Below are 24,357 nucleotides of genomic sequence, written 5' to 3' on the forward strand. Positions count from 1 at the left end.
AGCAGGGGCCCTACCTGGCATCTGCTCCGCCTACCGCCCTCAGTGGGGAAGCAGGACAGGTCACTGAAGGGAGTGGCCATGCAGATTTAAACGCTGGTGGCGCGGGGGCACACTGCACTGCGGAGAGAGCAGAAAGACTGTGGACCCAGCACTGGCCCCTGTCACAGCAGGTGGGGAAGTGAGGGCAGGTGGGGCAATTGAAACTGAAACACCCGTGGGAGCCAGAGGCCCATGACGTCAGGTGAATATGAGGGGCTCACTACCCCAGCGCTCTGGGCTGGTTTACCTACCTGGGCAGTCTGAGTTCAGGGCTGGAGGTGGAGGCTCCTGAGCCCTCTGGTGTGGGTGGGGAAGCACAGGCTGGCTACAGTCACTCTACTGTGGGGTGAGGGTCTACCGGTTTCCAGCAGGATGTGTGGTGGGCTGAGTGGCCTTCCAAGTGTGTGTGTGTGTGTGGGTTCTTCTTGTCCTTGTCCCTTTGGAGGAAGTGGCACTCTTTTGTGTAAGCTTGAGTCAGGGCTCCTATGGCAGAGGCAATTTGGTTGATAGTTGACAGGCTCCTGGCAGCCCTGCTTGAATGAGAGGGGCGAGGCTGACCAGGGAGGAGCCACAGGGATACCGCCTCAGGTAGTACAGGACTCTTGAGGCAAAGGCAGGAGGGTCCTTGTTTCCCTGCCCCCACTTGCCCATCATGAGAAGCTTGCACCGAGCTGTTGACTTCTGTCAGGGCAGAGTACAAGTACGTGGTATCTTTCTACCGTTGCCTGCAATAGGGCAGAGGCCAAGTTCTCCGCCTCCGTGTAGGCTGAGTCTGCCTAGACTCTTGGTTCTGTTCTGACCTAGCTCAGCGAGTCCACAGCAGGCCCTTGCCCCCCACCCTGTCATAGCCTGGAGTGGGGAGGCCCACCCTTCAGTGTGGTGACAGATGGTGGCCAACGCCCAAGAGATGCCGACCCACCCCACTTAGAAATGGCCTCCTGCGTGTTGGCATGCAGGAGCAGCCTATGGTGGAACTCCAGGAAGGTGGGAAGGGTTTCCTTTTTCTTAGCTCCCTTTGCCAGGGAGTGTATGCCACCTGCCTCCCCTGGCCCCTTCATTGGCATACTTACACTGCTATCCCCTACCTGGGATCCTGATCCTTTCCCTTTAACTATACCGTCTGGGTCTCCTGCCCTTCCTCAGCTCTGTATGGCCCTCAAGTACCCCAAATTCGTGACCCACGTGTCTGACTGCTTTCCCAGGCAACCGCTGTTGATGCCTGGTATCTACACTCCCATCTTCTTGGGAAGGGGCAGGGCCCAGGGAAAGTCATACCAGGCCCAAGGTCACCCACAAGCCAACAGGGAGTGGCCGTCAGCCACAGACTGCATCTTATACACCAGAACTCAGTGTCTGGCCACACCCCCTTCCCAGAGTCTCTAGACCTTCTGTCAGTGACTTCCCACCCTGAATCTCTTCTTTGTTCGGGGAACTTGAACTGCTTGCCTGAGCTTATGTTGGCTTCTCCTCCAAGCCTTGCCCTTTTGCACAGAACACAGCTTTTCAGGGCTGGCTGTTCATGTCCAGATCAAGGGCCACTCAAGACCATGCCCATCTGGCCGTCCCTGTTCCCTACTGTGGTCCCAAGGCCCTGTGTCCCACCTTTGCTGGGGAGTGGACTGCTTGTCCTGGTTCCCTACCCTCAGATCAGCTATAAATCAGGGGACAGTTACCCATCCCCGACTGCCCCAGGGTCTGTCACCTGTGCTCTGCCCTGCCTGGGGCTGGGCTACACCATGCATGGTTCCTTCCAGCTCAGTGCTGTGCAGGGGGCAGCAAAGGTACACAAGCAGTGTTGGGAAGCAAAGTCTGAAATGAGGTGAGTGGTCCCAGGACACCTCCACAGAGGGGAGGGCTGGGGAGATAAGCTGGCAGGAGACACTGGTCTGCCATGCTGTCTAACTTCTCCCTGAAAATAGATGGGTCTGGTCATCCCCATGTCTCCCACTGTCACACTGTGCCCAGAATCAGCATCTAGGAGGCCAGCGGGTGCATGCTCCAGGAGGTCTGTGGGATGCACCTGGCCCTGTTGTCATGGCTCTCATTACACTGGGCACCTACTACCTCTTCCAGTCATGCAGAACTGACTCCTTGACTCATTGCTTACTGCTGGCTGGGGTCACTGGGGCATGAAGTGACCATGTAGACAGGAAGCCCTAGATCTCTTCCTGAAGAGCTTCTCTCTGTGTACTTCCATTTACTGTTGGCTGCCACATGGTGGCCAGGGCCCACGCACGTGTCCACTGCGCAGTGGCCCCTCCCCCTGGCAGTCAGGGCTGTCCCCTCAAGTGGTTCTGCCTCTAGGGACCTTGAAATTCACTCCCTCGGTGGAATACAGAGATACTGGATACCAGGCCTTGGTTCCTGGGCTTGTGTGGCCCTCCTGGGATTCAGTAATGTGGGAAAGTCATGTTTTAGAGTAGAACTTCTGCCTCCTGGGGAAGGTCCCCAGCCTGCTGGTATCAACTGGGAGCTGAAGTCTAAGCTGTGCCGTCAGCAGCTGTTTCTATAACCTATCTACCCGCAGCTACGGTGGGGCAGTGGCACATCCCCAGAGGCCCATGGGCATTTTCATTGACCTCCTGGCCTTCCCCTACTGGATATCTCATCCTCTGAGGCCAAGGCACTCCTTAGTTTTTCTCCCCAAAGACATAAGACAGCTCTTGAATAGCCTTGTGGCCCCACAGAGATGACAGAGGGCCCCAGTAACTCTCAGGCAGGTGTTCCTGTAGGGTCCGGTCACTCTGTGAGGACATGGTCACTGAGTAGCTGGCCAGAGTTCTCCTCCAGAAGGGTTAGGCTGTCCCTGCTGAGGGGTGGAATGGTCAGGTCCTTCTTCCCTGAGGTCCTGTCTAGCTCTTGTTCAAACAGGGCACCCATTAATAGCACTTCCACCTCCTCTGGGGATTCCTGCTCTACTGTTTCTGGAACTCGATGTGGCCAGGTCCCCTTGGCTGCCCCTTTAACAGGTGGTTCTCAGCACCTGGACTCTCTTGTTGGGGAGGTCTCCACCATTTCCATCACAATGTGTGAGTCAGGACTAGGCTGAAAGCCCTGGGGTCAGTCTATACCACAAGTTCACTGCCAAAAAACAAAAGACTGGGCTGCACAATGTTGGAGGGGCACAGCTTCTATGGGCTCCAGAGGCGCCCTAGGCTGGGCTGCAGGGGACAGGAGGATAAAATTTCTGCCCTGAACTGGAGCCCTGCTCAGTCCCACCTGGGCCTGCCCCATTGAGGTCCACCCTTCTGTCTGGGCCCCTCACATTGGGGACACCTACGCCTCTCTTGCCCCACAGCTGTCCAGCTGGTCACTCCAACCCTTTAGTGATCTCTTTCCCACCATTATGCTTCCTTTTCATGTTCACACTGCACCCCATGTTGCACCCCAAAACACTTACCCTGCTCCTGGAAAGCTGCATGGTAGCCCTTCTGCTGCTAGCCTGGGCTCTGCCTTCTTTGCTACTAGTGGTGCTGGACACTGCTAGCCCTGTCCTGGCATCTACTTGATGCCTCCATGATGTCTGAGACCTTGACCAGCAGGTTTGGCAGGATGCTTCAGAAGGCTGAGGGCCAGCATCTGTGGAAGGGAAGGGAGGGTGGGCTTGTGCCAAGGTTGTAGCTGGGATGCCATCTCAGTAGTGGTCCCGAAGGACATGACCTGATGGCCCTAAGAGTCTCCCCTCCCATCCCTTCCCTTCTCCACCCCACCCCTCCACTCCTATCCCCGTGTCAAGGGACAGAACCTATCATTGGTTCTTAGGTGAGGCAATTTCTGAAGGAGAGTAGGTGGGACTATCTGCTCACAGCCCCCCTGAACTGGACAGCGACTTTCACACCAGGTCATGTGATATCAAAGCCTGACCTTACCATCCACAGGGTGGCCTATGTACCAGCCTTGGTCATGCTGCCCTGCTGTTTACCTGCCCCCACATCCCACATGTGATGTGGACACTGGAAGGAACCTTAAGGGTGTGTGGAGATGGCCAGGGAGAGCTCTTATGTACACGGTACAGAAGCCTGGGCCACAGGAGCAGAGAGGCCAGTTGTGAGGTGACAGGATGAACTTTGAGGTGCCATCACAGAGCCATGAGGACTTGGGCAGGAGTGAGGTACTCTAGTAGGCAGCCAAAATGCACTATGCCCCTTAAAGCACCTTCGAGGGCAGAGTATGTGTTGCAGGGGTGGTGGGGGGCTTGTGTGCAAAGCCATAAGATGACCTGTGTTCGGGACTTCAGGGCCAGCTGGCTGCAGATATGGAGATCTGGGGACAGGCTAAGGAGCTCTCGATTCATTGGACACATGGGGACAGAGCAGAATACTATCACTGAGAGGGGTCTGTCCCCGAAAGTCAGGTCCAAAGTATGCTTGTTAAGTTCCAAAGACTTGAGTGTTGGGGAAGGGTGGGACAGCACCTCTAAAACTCCATGTGAGGGAGCAGAGTTCGGAAGGTTCCAGCAATGCTGAAGCTGTGGACCAAGAGAGGACACAGAGTTATAGGCTCAGTTTACAGGGTGGCTGTCTTCTCTGAGTAAATCTATCATCTTCTAAGAGTGCCAGGTGCACTGGATTTGGGCCAGCAGGGCTCCAGGATGATGTCATCTGTTACATCCACAGAGATCCTACTTCCAAATAAGGTCAGAGCCATGTTCTGCAGGTTAGGACTTTGAGTTGTCTTTTGGGCCAATCAATTCAGACCAGCTCAGAAGAGGAAACAAGTCTTGGCAGAGGCTGGGGGCCTAGAGCCAGATGGCCCAGGAAAGTCAGGGGTGAAGGTCCAACACACAGCTCCTGATTCTATGAGTATAGGCCAGGGCTGGGGCAGGGGTGTCCATGAAGATCCTAGACCCCTGCACTAGGATCCTGGAGGCCTGGGATAGAGGCCAGATGTGATCCATGGGGAGTCCTGAGAGGTGGCTCCTAGCTGGCCTTGGGTCTCTGCGTCGAAAGCACACTATGCCAGAAATGTAGATGAACATGTTTGTGTCTTTCCACAATGTCAGAGTTTATTGAATGACAATAAATTCACAAGGTCCAGCAGTTTCAATGGTATCGATTTGCCAGATGATCCCACCTGCCCTGGTAATCTGGCCAAAATGAATGCAGGATCCTTCACTCAGGTCTTAATCACTAATGCTAACTCTCATACCAAACAGCAACACAGTAAATATGTCTATATATCTATATGTATGTATGTGGTTTACAGAATGAATGCAAGTTAAAGGGCTGCAGCAGAGTTCAAAGAGTTCTCAGAGTTCTGAGAGTTTGTGTTGGTAACAAAGCAGAGCAGTACCAGGAGGGAGCTGTGCTGGAGTTGCTAGCGTCAGGGTGTGACAGTGAAGTTACAGGGTTCATCTGCACCATGACAAGCTAAACTGGGGTCTAAGAGTAGGAAATGATGAGTTCGGTTTCAGGTCCAGACAAGTGAAGAGGTAAATGGGCAGGCAGTAATAGTCCCCTGCCAAGCCAAGCTGAAGTTCCAGAGACAGTTGAGGAGTCTTCTGTTTCTCAGTCCTTGATGCAGACACCAGATTATCAGATGATGGGTTGTGAGGGCCATGTTGTCACAGAGCCCAGGTGAGGGAAAGACACCCTTTCCTCAGACTGCTGTTTCTGATAAGTTCTTAGGCCTTATTTCCCTGAAATGATTATAATATGCGCATGTGCCCCTACAGTCTCAGTTCTCACCAATAAATTTTTAGGATATCTCCCTTTTTACTGATAAATGAGTCATTTATCAGTCTTTGCTGAGTGTGTGGTACCTAACAGATGGTATAGTGTCTGGGTCTACCCGGGGGCTTCAGTCATCCTCCTTCAAAATGGAGTCAAAGGCTCTTATAAAATGGAGTCTCCTAGGACAAAACACAGCCTAGAAAACTGTTTTGTGCAATTATGAGTAACTTAGAGCAGGCCACAGCCTGATCTCAACACTGTACCCACACTGTCCCTTGCATCTTCGAAGCTTGTTGGGTGGCAGCTTCTCTCTCCCTTCTTGAAGGGTCTCAGAGATCAGGGAAGGGCCCCCTGGTAGGGTTGGCTCATGCCATTAGAGGGCCCTCAGCTACCATAAGCCACCAGTCAGGGGTATTCCTTTCCTGGCATCTGGAGGTGGATCCAGGACTCACCCAACTTCAAAGAGTCTACATCTGACCTCATGACCACATCTTTCCCACCAGCCCAGCCATTCAGGGTCCCTAACTGAGCCTTTCTGTCCCCTATAGGAAACAAGTGGACCTCAGGCAAGTTCTGCATAACCAGTTGTGTGCAATGAATGGTCAGGCCTCTCCTCTTGATGTCCTGGATAACAATGGCACTGAGCAGGTCATCATTCCTAAAGTTATGAAGCACAAGTTGAGAGCTGGCACCCCTTCTAGGCCCCAAGCAGAGGCTGCCCCACTCACCACAGCCAGAAGTATTGCTGGGGTGTATGTGGAGGCCTCGGGTCAGACCCAGAGCCTCTATGCCGCCATGAAGCAGGGCCTCCTGCCCACTGGGCTCGGGTTGGCTTTACTTGAGGCCCAGGCAGCCACTGGGGGCCTCATGGACCTCACCCAGGGCCAATTGCTCCCTGTGTCTGAGGCCCTAAAGCAGGGTCTGGTGGGGCTGGAGCTGAAGGAGAAGTTGCTGGCTGCTGAGCGAGCAGTTACTGGCTATCCTGACCCCTATGGGGGTGGAAAGCTGGCCCTCTTCCAGGCCATCAGGAAGGAGGTTGTGGACAAGACCCTAGGGTGGAACTGGCTGGAGGCCCAGCTAGCCACTGGCGGCCTGGTGGATCCAACCCAGGGTGTGCGAGTGGCCCCAGAGATAGCCTGCCAGCAGGGCCTCTTGGACCAGGAGACCTGGCTTAGTCTGGTGGAATCAGAGCCCAGTACGGATGCTCCAAGTTTCCTCGACCCCAATACGCTGGAGCGGCTGCCTTACCGCATGCTGCTGGACAGATGTGTGCAGGACCCCAGCTCAGGGCTGGCCCTGCTACCCTTGAAGACCACCTTCCGCACCCTGGGTGGGGCAGCCAGTGCAGCAGAGCTTCTGGAGGCAGGAGTTGTGGATGAGGAAGCAGTCTGCGGCCTGCAGAAGGGCACACTGGTGGTGTCAGATGTGAGCTCACGCCCTGAGGTACAGCGCTATCTGGAGGGCACTGGAGGCTTGGCAGGGGTTGTCCTGTTGCCTGAAGGCCACAAGAAGAGCTTCTTCCAGGCCACAGTTGAACACTTACTCCCAAAGAGCACTGCACTGCAGCTCTTAGAGGCTCAGGCTGCCACGCGCACTCTGGTGAACCCAGCCACAGGCCAGCGGCTGTGGGTGGAAGAGGCAGTCAGGGCAGGCCTGGTTGGCCCAGAACTCTACGAGCAACTCCTGGTTGCGGAGCAGGCAGTGACAGGGTATCATGACCCCTTCAGCAGCTCCCGCATCCCCCTCTTCCAGGCCATGAAGAAGGAGCTTGTAGACCGACCACTGGCTCTGCGCCTCCTGGATGCCCAGATGGCCACCGGCGGGCTTATTTGCCCAGACCGCAGATTCCGGTTGCCTTTGGAGGCCGCCCTGCGCTTTGGCTGCCTGGATGAAGAGACTCAGCAATATCTATCTCAGGCAACAGGCTTCTCAGACCCTATCACACATCATGGCCTGCACTATGAGAAGTTACTGGGTTGTTCTGTCACTGACCCAGAGACAGGGCTTGCCTTCCTGCCTCTCCCTGGGGAGCCCCATGCGGAAGAGCCCCAGGGACCCACATTTATTGATCATTGCACTCGGCAGGCCCTGAGCGAGGCCACAACCTCCATCTCCTTGGGGAGGTTCCAGGGCCGACCTGTATCCCTCTGGGAACTGCTCTTCTCTGAGATGGTGCCCGTGAAGCAGAGGGTAGTGCTGGTCCAACAGCACCAGAGAGGGGTCCTGTCAGTGGAGGAGCTGGCAGCTGAGTTAAAAGCCACTGTTGAGCAGGCTGCAGCCACTGCCAAAGTTACCTTTGCTGGGCTGAGGGACACTGTAACACCAGGAGAACTGTTAAAGGCTGAGATTATCAACAAGGAGCTATTTGAGCAGTTGGAACGTGGACAGACCTCAGCCGAGGATGTGGGCAGCCTGGACTCAGTGCAGAGGTACCTGCAGGGCACGGGCTGCATCGCAGGCCTCTTGCTGCCTGACTCCCAGGAGCACCTCAGTATCTATGAGGCTCGAAGCAAGGGGCTCCTCAGACCTGGTACCGCTCTGATCCTACTGGAGGCTCAGGCTGCCACAGGCTTCATCATCAACCCAAAAGAGAACAAGAGATACTCTGTGGAGGAGGCGCTCAGGGCTGGCGTCATCGGGCCTGATGTGTATGCAAAACTGCTGTCTGCAGAGCGTGCCGTCACCGGCTATAAGGACCCCTACTCTGGGGAACAGATCTCACTCTTCCAGGCCATGCAGAGGGATCTCATTGTCAGAGACCATGGCATTCGCCTACTAGAGGCCCAGATCGCAACAGGGGGCATCATTGACCCCGTACACAGCCACCGTGTGCCTGTGGATGTGGCATACCAGCGTGGCTACTTTGACCAGATGCTGAATGCAATCCTGTTGGACCCCTCTGATGACACCAAGGGCTTCTTTGACCCCAACACACATGAGAACCTCACCTATATGCAGCTGCTGGAGCGCTGTGTCTGTGACCCTCAGACAGGCCTGTATCTCCTGCCACTCAATAATTCATGGCCCCAGCTGGTGGATGGCACCACTCGGCAGACCTTCCAGAATCTACTGCTTTCTGTGCAATATGGGCGGTTCCAGGGGCAGAGGGTCTCCGCATGGGAGCTGATCAACTCAGAATACTTCAGCGAGACCTGGAGGAGGCAGCTACTGCAGCGTTACCGACAGCGCAAGGTCACGTTGGAGTGGGTCACTCAGCTGCTGGAAAAAGAGACGAAGAAGTGGGCAGGCATCACACTACCTGCACTGCAGGGCCAGGTCACTGCCTACCAGCTCCTAGAGGCCCACATCATCAACCAGGAACTCCTAGACCAGCTGTTGGCAGGGACAATCAGCCCTGATGCCCTCCTTCGCATGGATGGTGTACGCAGGTACCTGCAGGGCTCGGGCTCTGTGGGTGGTGTGCTACTACAGCCCTCCAACCAGCGGCTCAGTCTCTACCAGGCCATGAAGCAGAAGCTACTGGCACCTGGCGTGGCCCTGGCCCTGCTGGAGGCCCAGGCAGCTACTGGAGCCATCAAAGACCCCTGCAGTCTGGAGACTCTGTCAGTAGACGAGGCTGTGTGCAGGGGAGTGGTTGGACCAGAGGTATATGGCAGGCTGAAGCGGGCAGAGCGTGCTGTCACTGGCTTCAGAGACCCCTTTTCTGGAAAGAAGGTATCCCTATTCAGGGCCATGAAGAAGGGCCTCATCCCTGTGGAGCAGGCCACCCGCCTGTTGGAAGCTCAAGTGTCCACAGGAGGGGTCATTGATCCCACAGGTCGCCTCCACCTTCCCATGCCTGTGGCAGTCCAGCGAGGTTGTATTGACCAAGAGATGGAGGTGGCCTTGTCCAGCTCTCCTGAAACCTTTCCCACACCTGATGGCCGGGGACACATCAGCTATGCTCAGCTCCTGGAGCGGTGTCCCCAGGACGAAGCCTCTGGGCTTCACCTACTGCCCCTGACAGAAGATACTCCTGCTGTCCTCACTGACGCACAGATCCAGGATATACTGCAAGCATCGCCAGGCACCGAGGATGGTGTGTCCCTCTGGGACTCGCTCACCTCGTGCCACTTTACTGAGGAGCAGCGCAGGGGCTTCCTGGAAGACCTGCGGATGGGGAAGACCTCTGTGCCACAACTTCAGGACACCGTGTGCAGCTGGGTGCACAAAGCAAAGCTCTTGGCCCGGGCCCGCATCTCTGTGCCAGGCCCACGGGGTGAGGTCCCTGCCATTTGGCTACGAGATGCTGGCATCATCACCCAAGAGACACTGGAAGCACTGCTACAGGGTGTAAAATCACCTGCTGAGGTAGCTGAGCAGCCCACTGTAAAGGCCTGCTTCTGGGGCACAGGCTGTGTGGCCGGTGTGCTGCTGCAACCCTCAGGGACCAAGCTGAGCATTGCCCAGGCCATAAAAGATGGCCTCCTGCCCATGGGCATGGGTCAGCAGCTGCTGGACGCCCAGGTGGCATCCGGCTCCCTTGTTAACCCACTGACCAATCAGAAACTATCAGTGGAAGGTGCAGTGAAGGCCGGCCTGGTGGGCAGAGAGCTGAGTGAGCAGCTCAGACAGGTAGAAAGGGCTGTGACAGGGTACTCAGATCCCTACTCAGGGGGCTCCCTCTCTCTGTGGCAGGCCATGGAGAAGGGGCTTGTACCCCAAAGTGAGGGTTTCCCTCTCCTGCAAGTACAGCTGGCCACGGGGGGTATTGTAGACCCTGTCCATGGGGTGCACCTGCCCCAGACAGTGGCCTGCAAGCTTGGCCTCCTAGATGAGCAGACGAACCAGGCACTGACTGCCACTAAGGAAGAAAACAAGTTCTTCTTTGACCCCAATTCCCATGATAAGGTGACATACCAGCAGCTTAGGAAGCTCTGCGTGCTGGATGCTGACACTGGCCTGTTGCTGCTGCCACTGGCCCAGGATACCATGCTTGAGGTGGACGACCACACTGCAGTGGCACTGAGGGCCATGAAGGTGCCCATCAGCATGGGTAGGTTCCAAGGACACAGTGTGTCACTCTGGGACTTGCTACATTCTGAGTATGTTGGTGCTGAAAAACGGCAGGAGCTGGTGGCACTCTGTTGCTCTGGACGAGCTGCAGCCCTGCGGCAAGTGGTCAGTATGGTCACCACCCTGGTGGAAGCTGCAGAGAAGCAGCCTTCACAGGCCACCTTCAAAGGGCTCCGGAAGCAGGTATCGGCCAGGGATTTGTTTAGGTCCCAGCTGATCAACAAGCAGACACTGGATGAGCTAAATCAGGGAAAGAAGACAGTGCAGGAGGTGACAGAGATGGACAGTGTGAGGCGGTCCCTGGAAGGAGGCAATTTCATTGCTGGGGTCCTCATTCAGGGTACCAAGGAGAAGATGAGCATCCCAGAGGCCTTGAGGAGGCACATTCTCAGGCCAGGCACAGCTCTGGTGCTGCTGGAGGCACAGGCAGCCACCGGCTTCATCATTGACCCTGTGGAAAACCGGAAGCTGACCGTGGAACAGGCATTCCAGACAGGGATGTTCAGCAAGGAAACCTATGTGAAGCTGTTGTCAGCTGAGCGTGCTGTCACTGGCTATACAGACCCCTACACTGGGGAGCAGATCTCCCTCTTCCAGGCCATGAAGAAGGGCCTCATAGTCAGGGACCACGGCATCCGCCTGCTGGAGGCCCAGATCGCTACGGGCGGCATCATAGACCCTGTGCACAGCCACCGTGTGCCGGTGGATGTGGCCTACCAGCGTGGCTACTTCGATGAGGAGATGAACCGCATCTTGGCTGACCCAAGTGATGACACCAAGGGCTTCTTCGATCCCAACACGCATGAGAACCTCACCTACCTGCAGCTGCTGGAGCGCTGCGTGGAGGACCCGGAGACGGGCTTGTACATGTTAGAAATTGTCAAAAAAGGAGACACGTACACATTCATTGATGAAGCCATGAGGCAAGCTCTGCGATCCAGAACTGTGAAGATGGATGTGGGGAGCTTTGCCGGCCAGACAGTGTCTTTGTGGGACCTGCTGTCTTCTCAGTACTTTACAGAGGGAAGGAAGAGAGAGCTCGTGAGAGAGTACAGAACCCAGAACATGGACCTGGAGAAGCTGCTGGAGATTGCCACAACCACTGTGGAAGAAACAGAGAAGCAAAACCAAGCCATCAAGGTGCCAGCCATCCATGGAGACGTGACAGCTTCAGAACTGTTCAACTCTGGGATCCTTGATAAAAAGACTCTGGACTCGCTTCACACTGGGACGAAGAGGTGCCAAGACCTCTGCCAGCTGGAGCGTGTGAGCGTCTACCTGGAAGGCACAGGCTGCATTGCTGGAGTGACCGCACCCCTCACCCAGGAGGTCATGAGCTTCAACGAGGCCAGTAGGGAAGAGATCATCCCTGCAGGATTTGCCGCTCAGCTGCTGGAAGCACAGGCAGCCACTGGATTCCTAATGGACCCCCATACCCACCGGAAGCTGTGTGTGGACGAGGCCCTAGCAACTGGCCTGGTGAGTGGAGACCTGCGGGAAAGACTAGAGAACGCAGAAAAGGCAGCGAAGGGCTACGAAGACCCAGCCACAGGGGGGACTATCCCACTGTTCCAGGCCATGGAGAAGAAGATGGTTAAGAGGGAGGAGGCACTGAGGTTGCTGGAAGTGCAGGTGGCCACAGGGGGAGTCATTGACCCACTACACCACCATCGTGTCCCTCTGGAAACAGCCTGCAGGCGTGGCTGTCTGCATGAAGACATTGTGCCACTCATTGCTGACCAGAAGCACATGAGGAAAAGGTTTGTGGATCCCAACACACAGGAGAAGGTCACATATCAGGAGTTGCAGGAGAGGTGCCAGAGGGAGGGGCAGTCAGGCTGGGCTCTGTTCCCAGTGGTCAAGGACGACGAGGACTCTGAGTATGTTGATGAGGCCACCAGAAGGGCCCTGGAGGCAGAACAGGTGGAAGTGACTGTAGGGCAGTACAAAGGCCAAAGGCGATCTGTGTGGGAGCTGCTGAACTCAGAGTACATGACAGAGGAGAAGAAACTTGAATTGGTGAGGATATATAAACGTGACACAGCTCAGGCACTGCAGAAAGTCATAAAAGTTATTCTACAGATGATTTCAGAAAAGGAGGCGGGCAGAAAGCAACTCTGGTTCCAAGGAATTCGAAACCAGGTCACAGCACAGGAACTTCTTAGATCAACCGTCATCTCAAGACAGACTCTGCAGGACCTGGAGGAGGGCAGGACCACAGTAGAACAAATTGAAAGAAATGAAGAAGTGAAGCGTTTCCTGGAGGGCACCAGCTGCATTGCGGGCGTCCTGGTGCCGGTTCAGGGAGAGCCGGGCCGGCAGGAGAAGATGAGCATCTACCAGGCCATGTGGAAGGGTGTGCTGCGGCCGGGCACAGCGTTGGTGCTGCTGGAGGCCCAGGCAGCCACTGGCTTCGTCATCGACCCGGTGCACAATCGCAGACTCTCCGTGGAGGAGGCCGTGGCCGCCGGCATAGTGGGTGGAGAGATCCAAGAGAAGCTGCTGTCCGCCGAGCGAGCCGTCACCGGCTACAGGGACCCCTACTCTGGGGAGCAGATCTCCCTCTTCCAGGCCATGCAGAGGGACCTCATCGTCAGGGACCACGGCATCCGCCTGCTGGAGGCCCAGATCGCGACAGGTGGGGTCATCGACCCGGTGCACAGCCACCGCGTGCCCGTGGACGTGGCCTACCAGCGCGGCTACTTCGATGAGGAGATGAATCAGGTGCTGTCCGACCCAGGGGATGACACCAAGGGCTTCTTTGACCCCAACACCCACGAGAACCTCACTTACCTGCAGCTGCTGCGCCGCTGTGTGCGTGACCCAGAGACCGGACTCTACATGCTGCAGCTGGCGGGCAAGGGCTCCACTGTGCACCACCTGAGCGAGGAGCTGCGCCGGGCCCTTCGTGAGGCCCGTGTGACCCCGGGCTCCGGTGACTTCCAGGGCCAGAGCATCTCTGTCTGGGAGCTCCTCTTCTACCGAGAGGTGCCGGAGGGTGTGCGCCAGGACCTGCTGCGCCGGTACCAGGCAGGAGGGCTGACGGTGCAGGACGTGAGCTCCACCCTCATCTCTCTGCTGGCCCGGGCTGAGGATGGAGGCCCAAGCGTGGATCCCCGGGGCGCCCTGCGTAAGGCCACCATGGAAGTCAAGGTCGGCCCTCTCCAGGGCCACGCGGTGCCGGTGTGGGACGTTCTGACTTCCAGCTACGTGAGGGGAGACACCCGGGAGGAGCTGCTGGCCCAGTTCGGCTCTGGGACGCTGACCCTGCCCAAGCTGACCCGCGAGCTTACTACCATCATCGAGGAAGCCGAGGAGACCCAGGGCCCCAAGCGCAAGGTGACCAGCAGTACCTCGCTTAGCCAGCAGGAGACCGGAGCCGGAGACTCGGGAGCCTCTACCCGCTTGGCCAAGGACGCCGACGCACCGGAGGCTGCCAGACAGCAGCAGGAGCACGCTCTGCGCGAAGGTACCATGCAGGTGAGCTCTGGGCAGTTCCGGGGCCAGCCTGTTTCGGTGTGGACGGTCCTCTTCTCTTCGTACCTCAGTGAGGCCCGCCGAGAGGAGCTCCTTGCCCAGCACTTGGCCGGCACCCTGGGGCTGCAGGACCTTGTCACCATCCTCACCCAAGTCATCGAGGAAACGGAGGAGCGGCTCAGCAAAGTGTCTTTCCCCGGCCTTAGGCACCAGGTGTCTGCGTCCGAGCTGCGCACATCTGGGATCTTGGACCCCGAGACCCTGCGGGAACTGGCGCAGGGAACGAAGACCCTGCAGGAGGTGACAGAGATGGACTCCGTCAAGCGTTACCTGGAGGGCACCAGCTGCATTGCGGGCGTCCTGGTGCCGGTTCAGGGAGAGCCGGGCCGGCAGGAGAAGATGAGCATCTACCAGGCCATGTGGAAGGGTGTGCTGCGGCCGGGCACAGCGTTGGTGCTGCTGGAGGCCCAGGCAGCCACTGGCTTCGTCATCGACCCGGTGCACAATCGCAGACTCTCCGTGGAGGAGGCCGTGGCCGCCGGCATAGTGGGTGGAGAGATCCAAGAGAAGCTGCTGTCCGCCGAGCGAGCCGTCACCGGCTACAGGGACCCCTACTCTGGGGAGCAGATCTCCCTCTTCCAGGCCATGCAGAGGGACCTCATCGTCAGGGACCACGGCATCCGCCTGCTGGAGGCCCAGATCGCGACAGGTGGGGTCATCGACCCGGTGCACAGCCACCGCGTGCCCGTGGACGTGGCCTACCAGCGCGGCTACTTCGATGAGGAGATGAATCAGGTGCTGTCCGACCCAGGGGATGACACCAAGGGCTTCTTTGACCCCAACACCCACGAGAACCTCACTTACCTGCAGCTGCTGCGCCGCTGTGTGCGTGACCCAGAGACCGGACTCTACATGCTGCAGCTGGCGGGCAAGGGCTCCACTGTGCACCACCTGAGCGAGGAGCTGCGCCGGGCCCTTCGTGAGGCCCGTGTGACCCCGGGCTCCGGTGACTTCCAGGGCCAGAGCATCTCTGTCTGGGAGCTCCTCTTCTACCGAGAGGTGCCGGAGGGTGTGCGCCAGGACCTGCTGCGCCGGTACCAGGCAGGAGGGCTGACGGTGCAGGACGTGAGCTCCACCCTCATCTCTCTGCTGGCCCGGGCTGAGGATGGAGGCCCAAGCGTGGATCCCCGGGGCGCCCTGCGTAAGGCCACCATGGAAGTCAAGGTCGGCCCTCTCCAGGGCCACGCGGTGCCGGTGTGGGACGTTCTGACTTCCAGCTACGTGAGGGGAGACACCCGGGAGGAGCTGCTGGCCCAGTTCGGCTCTGGGACGCTGACCCTGCCCAAGCTGACCCGCGAGCTTACTACCATCATCGAGGAAGCCGAGGAGACCCAGGGCCCCAAGCGCAAGGTGACCAGCAGTACCTCGCTTAGCCAGCAGGAGACCGGAGCCGGAGACTCGGGAGCCTCTACCCGCTTGGCCAAGGACGCCGACGCACCGGAGGCTGCCAGACAGCAGCAGGAGCACGCTCTGCGCGAAGGTACCATGCAGGTGAGCTCTGGGCAGTTCCGGGGCCAGCCTGTTTCGGTGTGGACGGTCCTCTTCTCTTCGTACCTCAGTGAGGCCCGCCGAGAGGAGCTCCTTGCCCAGCACTTGGCCGGCACCCTGGGGCTGCAGGACCTTGTCACCATCCTCACCCAAGTCATCGAGGAAACGGAGGAGCGGCTCAGCAAAGTGTCTTTCCCCGGCCTTAGGCACCAGGTGTCTGCGTCCGAGCTGCGCACATCTGGGATCTTGGACCCCGAGACCCTGCGGGAACTGGCGCAGGGAACGAAGACCCTGCAGGAGGTGACAGAGATGGACTCCGTCAAGCGTTACCTGGAGGGCACCAGCTGCATTGCGGGCGTCCTGGTGCCGGTTCAGGGAGAGCCGGGCCGGCAGGAGAAGATGAGCATCTACCAGGCCATGTGGAAGGGTGTGCTGCGGCCGGGCACAGCGTTGGTGCTGCTGGAGGCCCAGGCAGCCACTGGCTTCGTCATCGACCCGGTGCACAATCGCAGACTCTCCGTGGAGGAGGCCGTGGCCGCCGGCATAGTGGGTGGAGAGATCCAAGAGAAGCTGCTGTCCGCCGAGCGAGCCGTCACCGGCTACAGGGACCCCTACTCTGGGGAGCAGATCTCCCTCTTCCAGGCCATGCAGAGGGACCTCATCGTCAGGGACCACGGCATCCGCCTGCTGGAGGCCCAGATCGCGACAGGTGGGGTCATCGACCCGGTGCACAGCCACCGCGTGCCCGTGGACGTGGCCTACCAGCGCGGCTACTTCGATGAGGAGATGAATCAGGTGCTGTCCGACCCAGGGGATGACACCAAGGGCTTCTTTGACCCCAACACCCACGAGAACCTCACTTACCTGCAGCTGCTGCGCCGCTGTGTGCGTGACCCAGAGACCGGACTCTACATGCTGCAGCTGGCGGGCAAGGGCTCCACTGTGCACCACCTGAGCGAGGAGCTGCGCCGGGCCCTTCGTGAGGCCCGTGTGACCCCGGGCTCCGGTGACTTCCAGGGCCAGAGCATCTCTGTCTGGGAGCTCCTCTTCTACCGAGAGGTGCCGGAGGGTGTGCGCCAGGACCTGCTGCGCCGGTACCAGGCAGGAGGGCTGACGGTGCAGGACGTGAGCTCCACCCTCATCTCTCTGCTGGCCCGGGCTGAGGATGGAGGCCCAAGCGTGGATCCCCGGGGCGCCCTGCGTAAGGCCACCATGGAAGTCAAGGTCGGCCCTCTCCAGGGCCACGCGGTGCCGGTGTGGGACGTTCTGACTTCCAGCTACGTGAGGGGAGACACCCGGGAGGAGCTGCTGGCCCAGTTCGGCTCTGGGACGCTGACCCTGCCCAAGCTGACCCGCGAGCTTACTACCATCATCGAGGAAGCCGAGGAGACCCAGGGCCCCAAGCGCAAGGTGACCAGCAGTACCTCGCTTAGCCAGCAGGAGACCGGAGCCGGAGACTCGGGAGCCTCTACCCGCTTGGCCAAGGACGCCGACGCACCGGAGGCTGCCAGACAGCAGCAGGAGCACGCTCTGCGCGAAGGTACCATGCAGGTGAGCTCTGGGCAGTTCCGGGGCCAGCCTGTTTCGGTGTGGACGGTCCTCTTCTCTTCGTACCTCAGTGAGGCCCGCCGAGAGGAGCTCCTTGCCCAGCACTTGGCCGGCACCCTGGGGCTGCAGGACCTTGTCACCATCCTCACCCAAGTCATCGAGGAAACGGAGGAGCGGCTCAGCAAAGTGTCTTTCCCCGGCCTTAGGCACCAGGTGTCTGCGTCCGAGCTGCGCACATCTGGGATCTTGGACCCCGAGACCCTGCGGGAACTGGCGCAGGGAACGAAGACCCTGCAGGAGGTGACAGAGATGGACTCCGTCAAGCGTTACCTGGAGGGCACCAGCTGCATTGCGGGCGTCCTGGTGCCGGTTCAGGGAGAGCCGGGCCGGCAGGAGAAGATGAGCATCTACCAGGCCATGTGGAAGGGTGTGCTGCGGCCGGGCACAGCGTTGGTGCTGCTGGAGGCCCAGGCAGCCACTGGCTTCGTCATCGACCCGGTGCACAATCGCAGACTCTCCGTGGAGGAGGCCGTGGCCGCCGGCATAGTGGGTGGAGAGATCCAAGAGAAGCTGCTGTCCGCCGAGCGAGCCGTCACCGGCTACAGGGACCCCTACTCTGGGGAGCAGATCTCCCTCTTCCAGGCCATGCAGAGGGACCTCATCGTCAGGGACCACGGCATCCGCCTGCTGGAGGCCCAGATCGCGACAGGTGGGGTCATCGACCCGGTGCACAGCCACCGCGTGCCCGTGGACGTGGCCTACCAGCGCGGCTACTTCGATGAGGAGATGAATCAGGTGCTGTCCGACCCAGGGGATGACACCAAGGGCTTCTTTGACCCCAACACCCACGAGAACCTCACTTACCTGCAGCTGCTAGAGCGAGCTACTGTGGACCCTGAAACCGGGCTGTTGTTTCTCTCTGTCTCTAAGGGCTCAATGTGACTCTGTCACCTTCTCCAGCTCTCTGGAAGATTGGCCCGGTCATCTCAGTTTCATTTTCCTCCTGCTTCAGTATTTATCCCGTTTTCCACATTATTAAAATTGAACATTTAGTTCATTCTCTGCCTTTCAACACTCCTGGTCCGCTTGCGTCCACTTTTTTCCCATGTATCCTTTCCCATTTTGTGTTTTGTCTTTTCCCTTCTCCTGGTGATATTCTTTTCACATTTATGGGAGGGGTATTTTTAAGAAAAGGGTCTTTCTGACAAGCTGTCACACTGTGTCCCAACAGCCTTGGACTTCACTCATTGTGTAGCCCAGGCTGCTCTGGAACTTACGTGATCATCCTGCCTTGGCGTACCCATTACTGGCATTGCAGGTGTGCCCATTCTGCCTGGTGGTGGCTTTCAGCATGGTAATTTTATGGAACGTTCTTACATGATTACATGACGTCTTGGTTTCTCCTCTGTATTTGCAATTTTTTTCTCCTTCCTTCACATCTCACTGAAGTATCTTAGCACTTACAGGTTTTTGGGTTTGTTGTTTGTTTGTTTGTTTGAGGTTTATACGTTTCTTTTGATACTAAATACCTTCCTGCTTCTGTTTGGACTCATCTCCCACTAACTATAGTCCTCAGTTTAGTGGCAGCATTTGGGCTTCTGTCCCCAGCTTTAGTGGTCCTCTCGCTGCTGTGCTGAAGCTGACTACCAGCTGGATTTCAGTCTTGTGGAGACTGGCTAACCTCTGTCCTCATAGGTGCCAACCATTAAGTGTTTATGACTACAATCCTTGAATCTTGAATGTTTGGGGGTTTTGTTTTACAAAGAAAATGTTTTATTTTGTCTCGGGGTTCAGACGATACAAGGCCAACATCTTCCTCTGGCCACAGCTTTCTTCCTGGCAGAGTCCCAAGGTAGCGAAGGGCATTTCCGGGAAAGAGACAAGGAGTAAGAACTTAGAAAAAAAGCTGGACGCCACAGACATAGTGGTGCACTTCTTTAGTCCCAGCACTCAGGAGGCAGAGGCAGATGGTTGTCTGTGAGATCAAGACCAGACATGTCTACATAGTGAGTTCCAAGCCAGCGGGGGCTACAGGGAGACCCTGTTTCAAAAAGACAAAGAAATTTTTTTAAAGGGCTATAGAGGTGGGTCAGTGGTTAAGCCTGGTAGCTGCTCTTGCAAAGAATCCACATTCAGTTCCCAGCACCCACATGGTGGCTTACAACTGTCTGTAACTCCAGTTCTAGGGAATCTGATGCCCTCTTCTGGCCTCTGTGGGCATTGCATGTACATGGTGCACTTACATATAAGGAGGCAAACACTGGTACACATAAAATAAGAATAAATAAATTTAGCACATCTATAAATATAATAGTTTGTTTGCTTGCTTGTTTGTTTCTTTGGGTCCTGGTTTTGGTGGTGCTGAGTATTAAACCAGCACATGCTATTTTGGGCTTTCTCCTGACAATTCTAGCACTTGGGCCACTGCTGCTGCCATTTGTCAATTGCCTTCGTCTCCAGATTCACCCGTTCCAGCATTTGGAATATTGAGCTACTTTTTTATTGAGTATCTTGTATGTTTTCTTCTTTTTGGTCTTTTTGAGACAGGATCTCCCTGTAGCCCCAGCTGTCCTGGAACTTACTATGTAGTTCAAGGCTAGGCTTGAACTCACAGAGATCCACCTGCCTCTGCCTCCCAAATGCTGGGATTAAAGGCGTGTGCCACCACACCCAGCTATGTCTTGTATATTTTTATAGCCTGCTGGGTCCTGTTCATTTTGACCTTTTATCCTGCTGGCCCTTGTCCTGGTTAGGTTTGGGCCACTAGTGACATTCGCCTACCATGGTGGGAGTCTGAGTACTGGTTTTCTTTTGAAGTTTTTTATCATGCTGTGGGGAGATTTCAGTATGGGCACCCCTCAGGCTGGAATCAAGCCTAGGCCTCTTTATTTCCCCACATACCCTGGGCCCCAGAGTTTCTTTCTCTTGTCCCCCATCTGGCCTTTTTCTACCTTGTGCTGCCAGGCAATTCCACAGAACCAAGAATGTGCTCAGAACAAAGCAGCCAGAGAGAAGGGAGGACAGGGACTCTGCCACACATGCTGTGAGCTCCCAGGGCCCTGTGCTTGGATCCTCTGTCCACAAAGGTGGGGGCTGTGGAGGCTCTTAGGTCCCTGCTGGGGCTCCCACAGGACAGGCCCATAGGATTGGGAAAAGAGAGGGGAAGTGGGAATTCCTGTCACACACTAGAGCTTACAGAGGCATAGAGCACATTTCTCTCGAGACTTTGGCTTGTCGCTTGCCGTTCCCGTGCAGTGCTCAGACTCCATCATCCTCAGGTCAAAGCCACAGACACAGCAGAACAACCCAGCAGACTTCCTACCTTACCAGTGGTTCTGGTCCAGCCATCTTGGTGAGCCTTCTAATCCCCAGGGTATAGCTTGCTCATATTCTGTCCAAAGAGGTTAGCTGTGAGTGACCTGGGCCACAGCACCTTCCTCCATCTTGGCCAGCCAGAGAGGGTTCAAGGATTACTATTCTGGCTTGACAAAAGATGGCTTGAGTCCTGGGAGGTTGAAAGCCCCCATGACTGGCTGGGAACTTGAAAACATCAATACCAACCTGCATCCTCAGCCAGCCAGCCGTGTCTGACACTGCAAGGGTATCACTGGCCATTCTGGGCTAGGAAATGTGGGATCCCAAGAGACACTCAAGCCGAATGGGCAGTGCTTGCTTGCTAACAGTCAACCTCTGCTGACTGTGCCAAATGGCTTCTGAATATGTTAACAAAGGGGCGTGAAGTGTCCTCAGTTAGCCAAGGAGCAGCATGCTGTGTGTCTTAAAGGAGGATGGTGAGTCCGGCGCAGAGTGGGAGAGGGCGTAGCAGTCCATATTGTGTACCTGTTGGTTGCTCCCCAAAGCAAGTTTCTCAGAGGATCCAGGCACAGGGATCTGGAGGCTCACAGCATGTGTGGCAGGGCCCCTTTCTCCTCTCTCTTCTTTTTGGCATCAAGACACATGAGTGACAGCCCAGATCATGGCTGAGATGCTTGGGAGTCAGAAAGGACCCTGCTTCTATGCAGCCCAGGGACCTGCCCCAAGCCATTTTTGCAGCCACTTTAACTACAATGGCTGTAGGCATAGAGGAAGGTGGGGCTTCTCAGACGTTAGACTATCTGGGATCCACCAAAGGTGGGAAACTGGAGGGGACCCCACACACACACACCTTAAAAACAAAATCCTGAGGCCAGGTACAGTAGCACACATTTTTAGTCCCAGCACTCAGTAGGCAGAGGCTCGCAGATCTCTGTGAGATCAAGTCCGGCCTGGTCTACATAGCAAGTTCCAGGCCAGCTGGGACTACAGGGAAACCCTGTCTCAAAAAGACCAAAAGAAAAAAAAAAAAAAACCCACCAAAAACAGGACTGAAGAGATGGTTCAGTGGTTAAAAGCACTGACTGCTCTTGCAGAAGACCCAGATTCAATTCCCAGCACCCATGTAGCAGATAACAAGTGTCTGTAACTCCAGTTCCAGGGCATCTAATGCCTTCTTCTGTCCTCTGTGGGCTCTACACGACACAGGTGCACTTAAATATATGCAGACATGGGTTGGAAAGATGGCTCAGCAGATAAGAACACTGTTCTTGCAGAAGACCCGGGTTTGAATCCCAGCACCCACATGACAGCTAACAACTGTATGTAACTCCAGTTCCAGGGGATCCAACAGTCTCTTCTGTCCTCCGCAGGCATTGCACGACATGAGTACACTTACCTACATGCAGGCAATTGCACACATACACATAAAAAAATAATAATAAAATATTTAAAAATTATATGCAGACATAATACTCATACACATGAAAAATAAATAAATATATAAAAAAATTTAAAGACCAAAACCAAAAAACAAAACAAAAAGATCCTGATGGCTAGATACAGTAGTCCATACTAATAATCCCAGCACAAATCCCCAACTCAGACATATACCCACTATATGGGATATGGTCTGCAGAGACTAAGGTCTTGAGTTCAGGCTAAGAGGGTTCAGACTAGTGACAATGTCACAAACAGATTCCTCTGGAAGAAGATGTGCCATGTGCTACCCTCAGTTTACGCCCGTAAGCACATCTCAAAGCAGTGCCAGCCAGGCACAGTGGTACAATTTTTCTGTTTGTCATCCTTAGTCCCGGCAATTGGGAGTTTAGGATGAGAAGGTCACTTTGGGGCCATTCACAGGCAATGTGGGCAATATATTAAGAGTCCCATCTCAAAACAAATATAACTAAGTAATGCCCAGCATATAATTCAAGAGACCAGAGCAGACCAAGAGGACCAGGAGCTCTCAGAAAGGACGGAATAAGCAACAGGTATAGATCCTGGTCACTGTGCTTATGAGACAAGCCTTTAAAAATGTCACCAGGGAACTCAGAACTTTAAGAGAAATTCTCAAACTTAAAACTACAGTATCTAGAATTAAGCAGGCTTCACCACCAGCAGATTTAACCAGTGTGTTGGAAGATTTGCCGGCAGATGTGGGTAATCTGTAAGACAGCACAGTTGGTGTTGTGGAAAACACAGCACAAGGCGAGAGAGTTGTGACACACAGAGAAGAGAAGGTAGGAGGCAAATCACACAGCAAGATCTCTGTGCATACCAACCGCTTTCTGTTAGGAGGAAAGCTGGACAATGGTACAGAGGAAGCATTGGAAGGGATGATGGCATGGAGTCTGCCGCATCTAATCAGACATTAATGTCTACATTCAAGAAATTCCCAGAGCTGAGGATGTGGCTCAGTGGTAGAACACCTGCTTAGTATGTGCAAGACCCTGGACTTGATCCCCAAAGCCACAGCAAAGTCATAGTGAACCTGCAAATATCCAAGGGCCAAGAGAAAGTCAGGCTGCCTTGGAGAAGCAAGAGTCGGCCTGGCAGATGGTTGAGTTCTCCAAAGCATCAGGAAGAAAAGTAGAGGGGGTTCCACAGATATCCACGGATCCTGCACTTCGACACCTAGAAACTGTGCAAAGCTACTATGCATCCAGAGCCACCTGAGAGGTCTGACCCTTAATCTGGTGACTCTGGTGAGTGTCACCTACCAGGGCCTGTTTTGATTATATCAAGGATCATCACCAGGTTAGGGCTCTCTCCCTGGTAGTCTGCGGCAAAGATTGTGAGTCAAGCCAGTCTACTTTCCTGTGTGAGGAAGTAGGGAGGGGCCGATGGAAGGAAGTCCTAGATACAGTGAGTCCAGAACACCTCCCAAGCTCCAACTCACCAGCTGTCCTCGCCTGACTCTGATCTCTGATTCTTCAGGGTTCGTTCTTATTCCACACACAGTCTCAAGATACTCCCGATGCTCTTCTGGAAATTCTGGAAGATTCTCATGCTATGTGGTGGTCTCTCCTTTGTAAGGAACAAGTTGGGGAGCTCCTGATGCTGATGCTGTGGCTGGAGTGATACCTGCTACAGCTACTCTGTAATCTCTGACATAGGCAGGGTACACTTTACATCCAGCCCACACCTGACCAAGGGTCCTTACAACTATCCAAGAAGCGACTTTATTTCTTTAAAGAACGTGTCTTAGGTAGGAATTTAGTGTTGATTTATGTTATTATTTTATTTATTTATTTATTTATTTATTTATTTATTTATTTATTTTGTCTTTTTGAGACAGGGTCTCCCTGTAGCCCCAACTGGCCTAGAATTCCTTATGTAGACCAAGCAGGCCTTGACCTCACAGAGATTCACCTGCCTCTGCTTACCAAGTGCTGGGATTAAAGGCATGCACCACCACATCTGGCTTGTTGTTTTCATTTCTATCTATAATAAAAAGAAACAACTCTGTGTTCAATTTTTAAAGATAGTTTGATGTAGGTTGTTTTTTTTTTTTTTTTTTTTTTTTTTTTTAATACTGATTTCTGTTCAGCTGTCCTGGAACTCACTATGTAGACCAGGCTGGCCTTGAACTCACAGAGACCCGCCTGCCTCTGCCTCCAAAGTGCTGGGATTAAAGGCGTGAGCTACCACGCCTGGCTTGTTTGAAGTGTTTTAACAGCAAACTTACAGAAACAGCACAGAAGACAGACAACATTAAAAACATGTTCTTTTGCGACTGGAG

The 24,357-nt window shown here is 55.4% G+C and overlaps 1 protein-coding gene across 2 annotated transcripts; it reads left to right on the top strand.

Annotated features, from left to right (window-relative positions):
* The first annotated feature begins 126 nt into the window (after positions 1-126).
* Eppk1 (epiplakin 1) lies at positions 127-19,308 on the top strand. 2 transcript variants are annotated; one of them, XM_029564215.1, is made up of 2 exons: positions 127-170; positions 6,260-19,308. In XM_029564215.1, exon 2 carries the CDS (start codon positions 6,306-6,308, stop codon positions 18,240-18,242), a length of 11,937 nt encoding a protein of 3,978 aa, XP_029420075.1. In that variant the 5' UTR covers positions 127-170; positions 6,260-6,305; the 3' UTR covers positions 18,243-19,308. The 2 variants fall into 2 exon arrangements, with proteins under 2 accessions (XP_029420075.1, XP_008832761.1); XM_008834539.3 differs by having other exon boundaries at positions 132-241.
* Positions 19,309-24,357: the final 5,049 nt, after the last annotated feature.

This window comes from Nannospalax galili, unplaced genomic scaffold (assembly GCF_000622305.1).
Source record: "Nannospalax galili isolate Female #2095 unplaced genomic scaffold, S.galili_v1.0 scaffold717, whole genome shotgun sequence".
NCBI classification, from domain to species: domain Eukaryota; kingdom Metazoa; phylum Chordata; class Mammalia; order Rodentia; family Spalacidae; genus Nannospalax; species Nannospalax galili.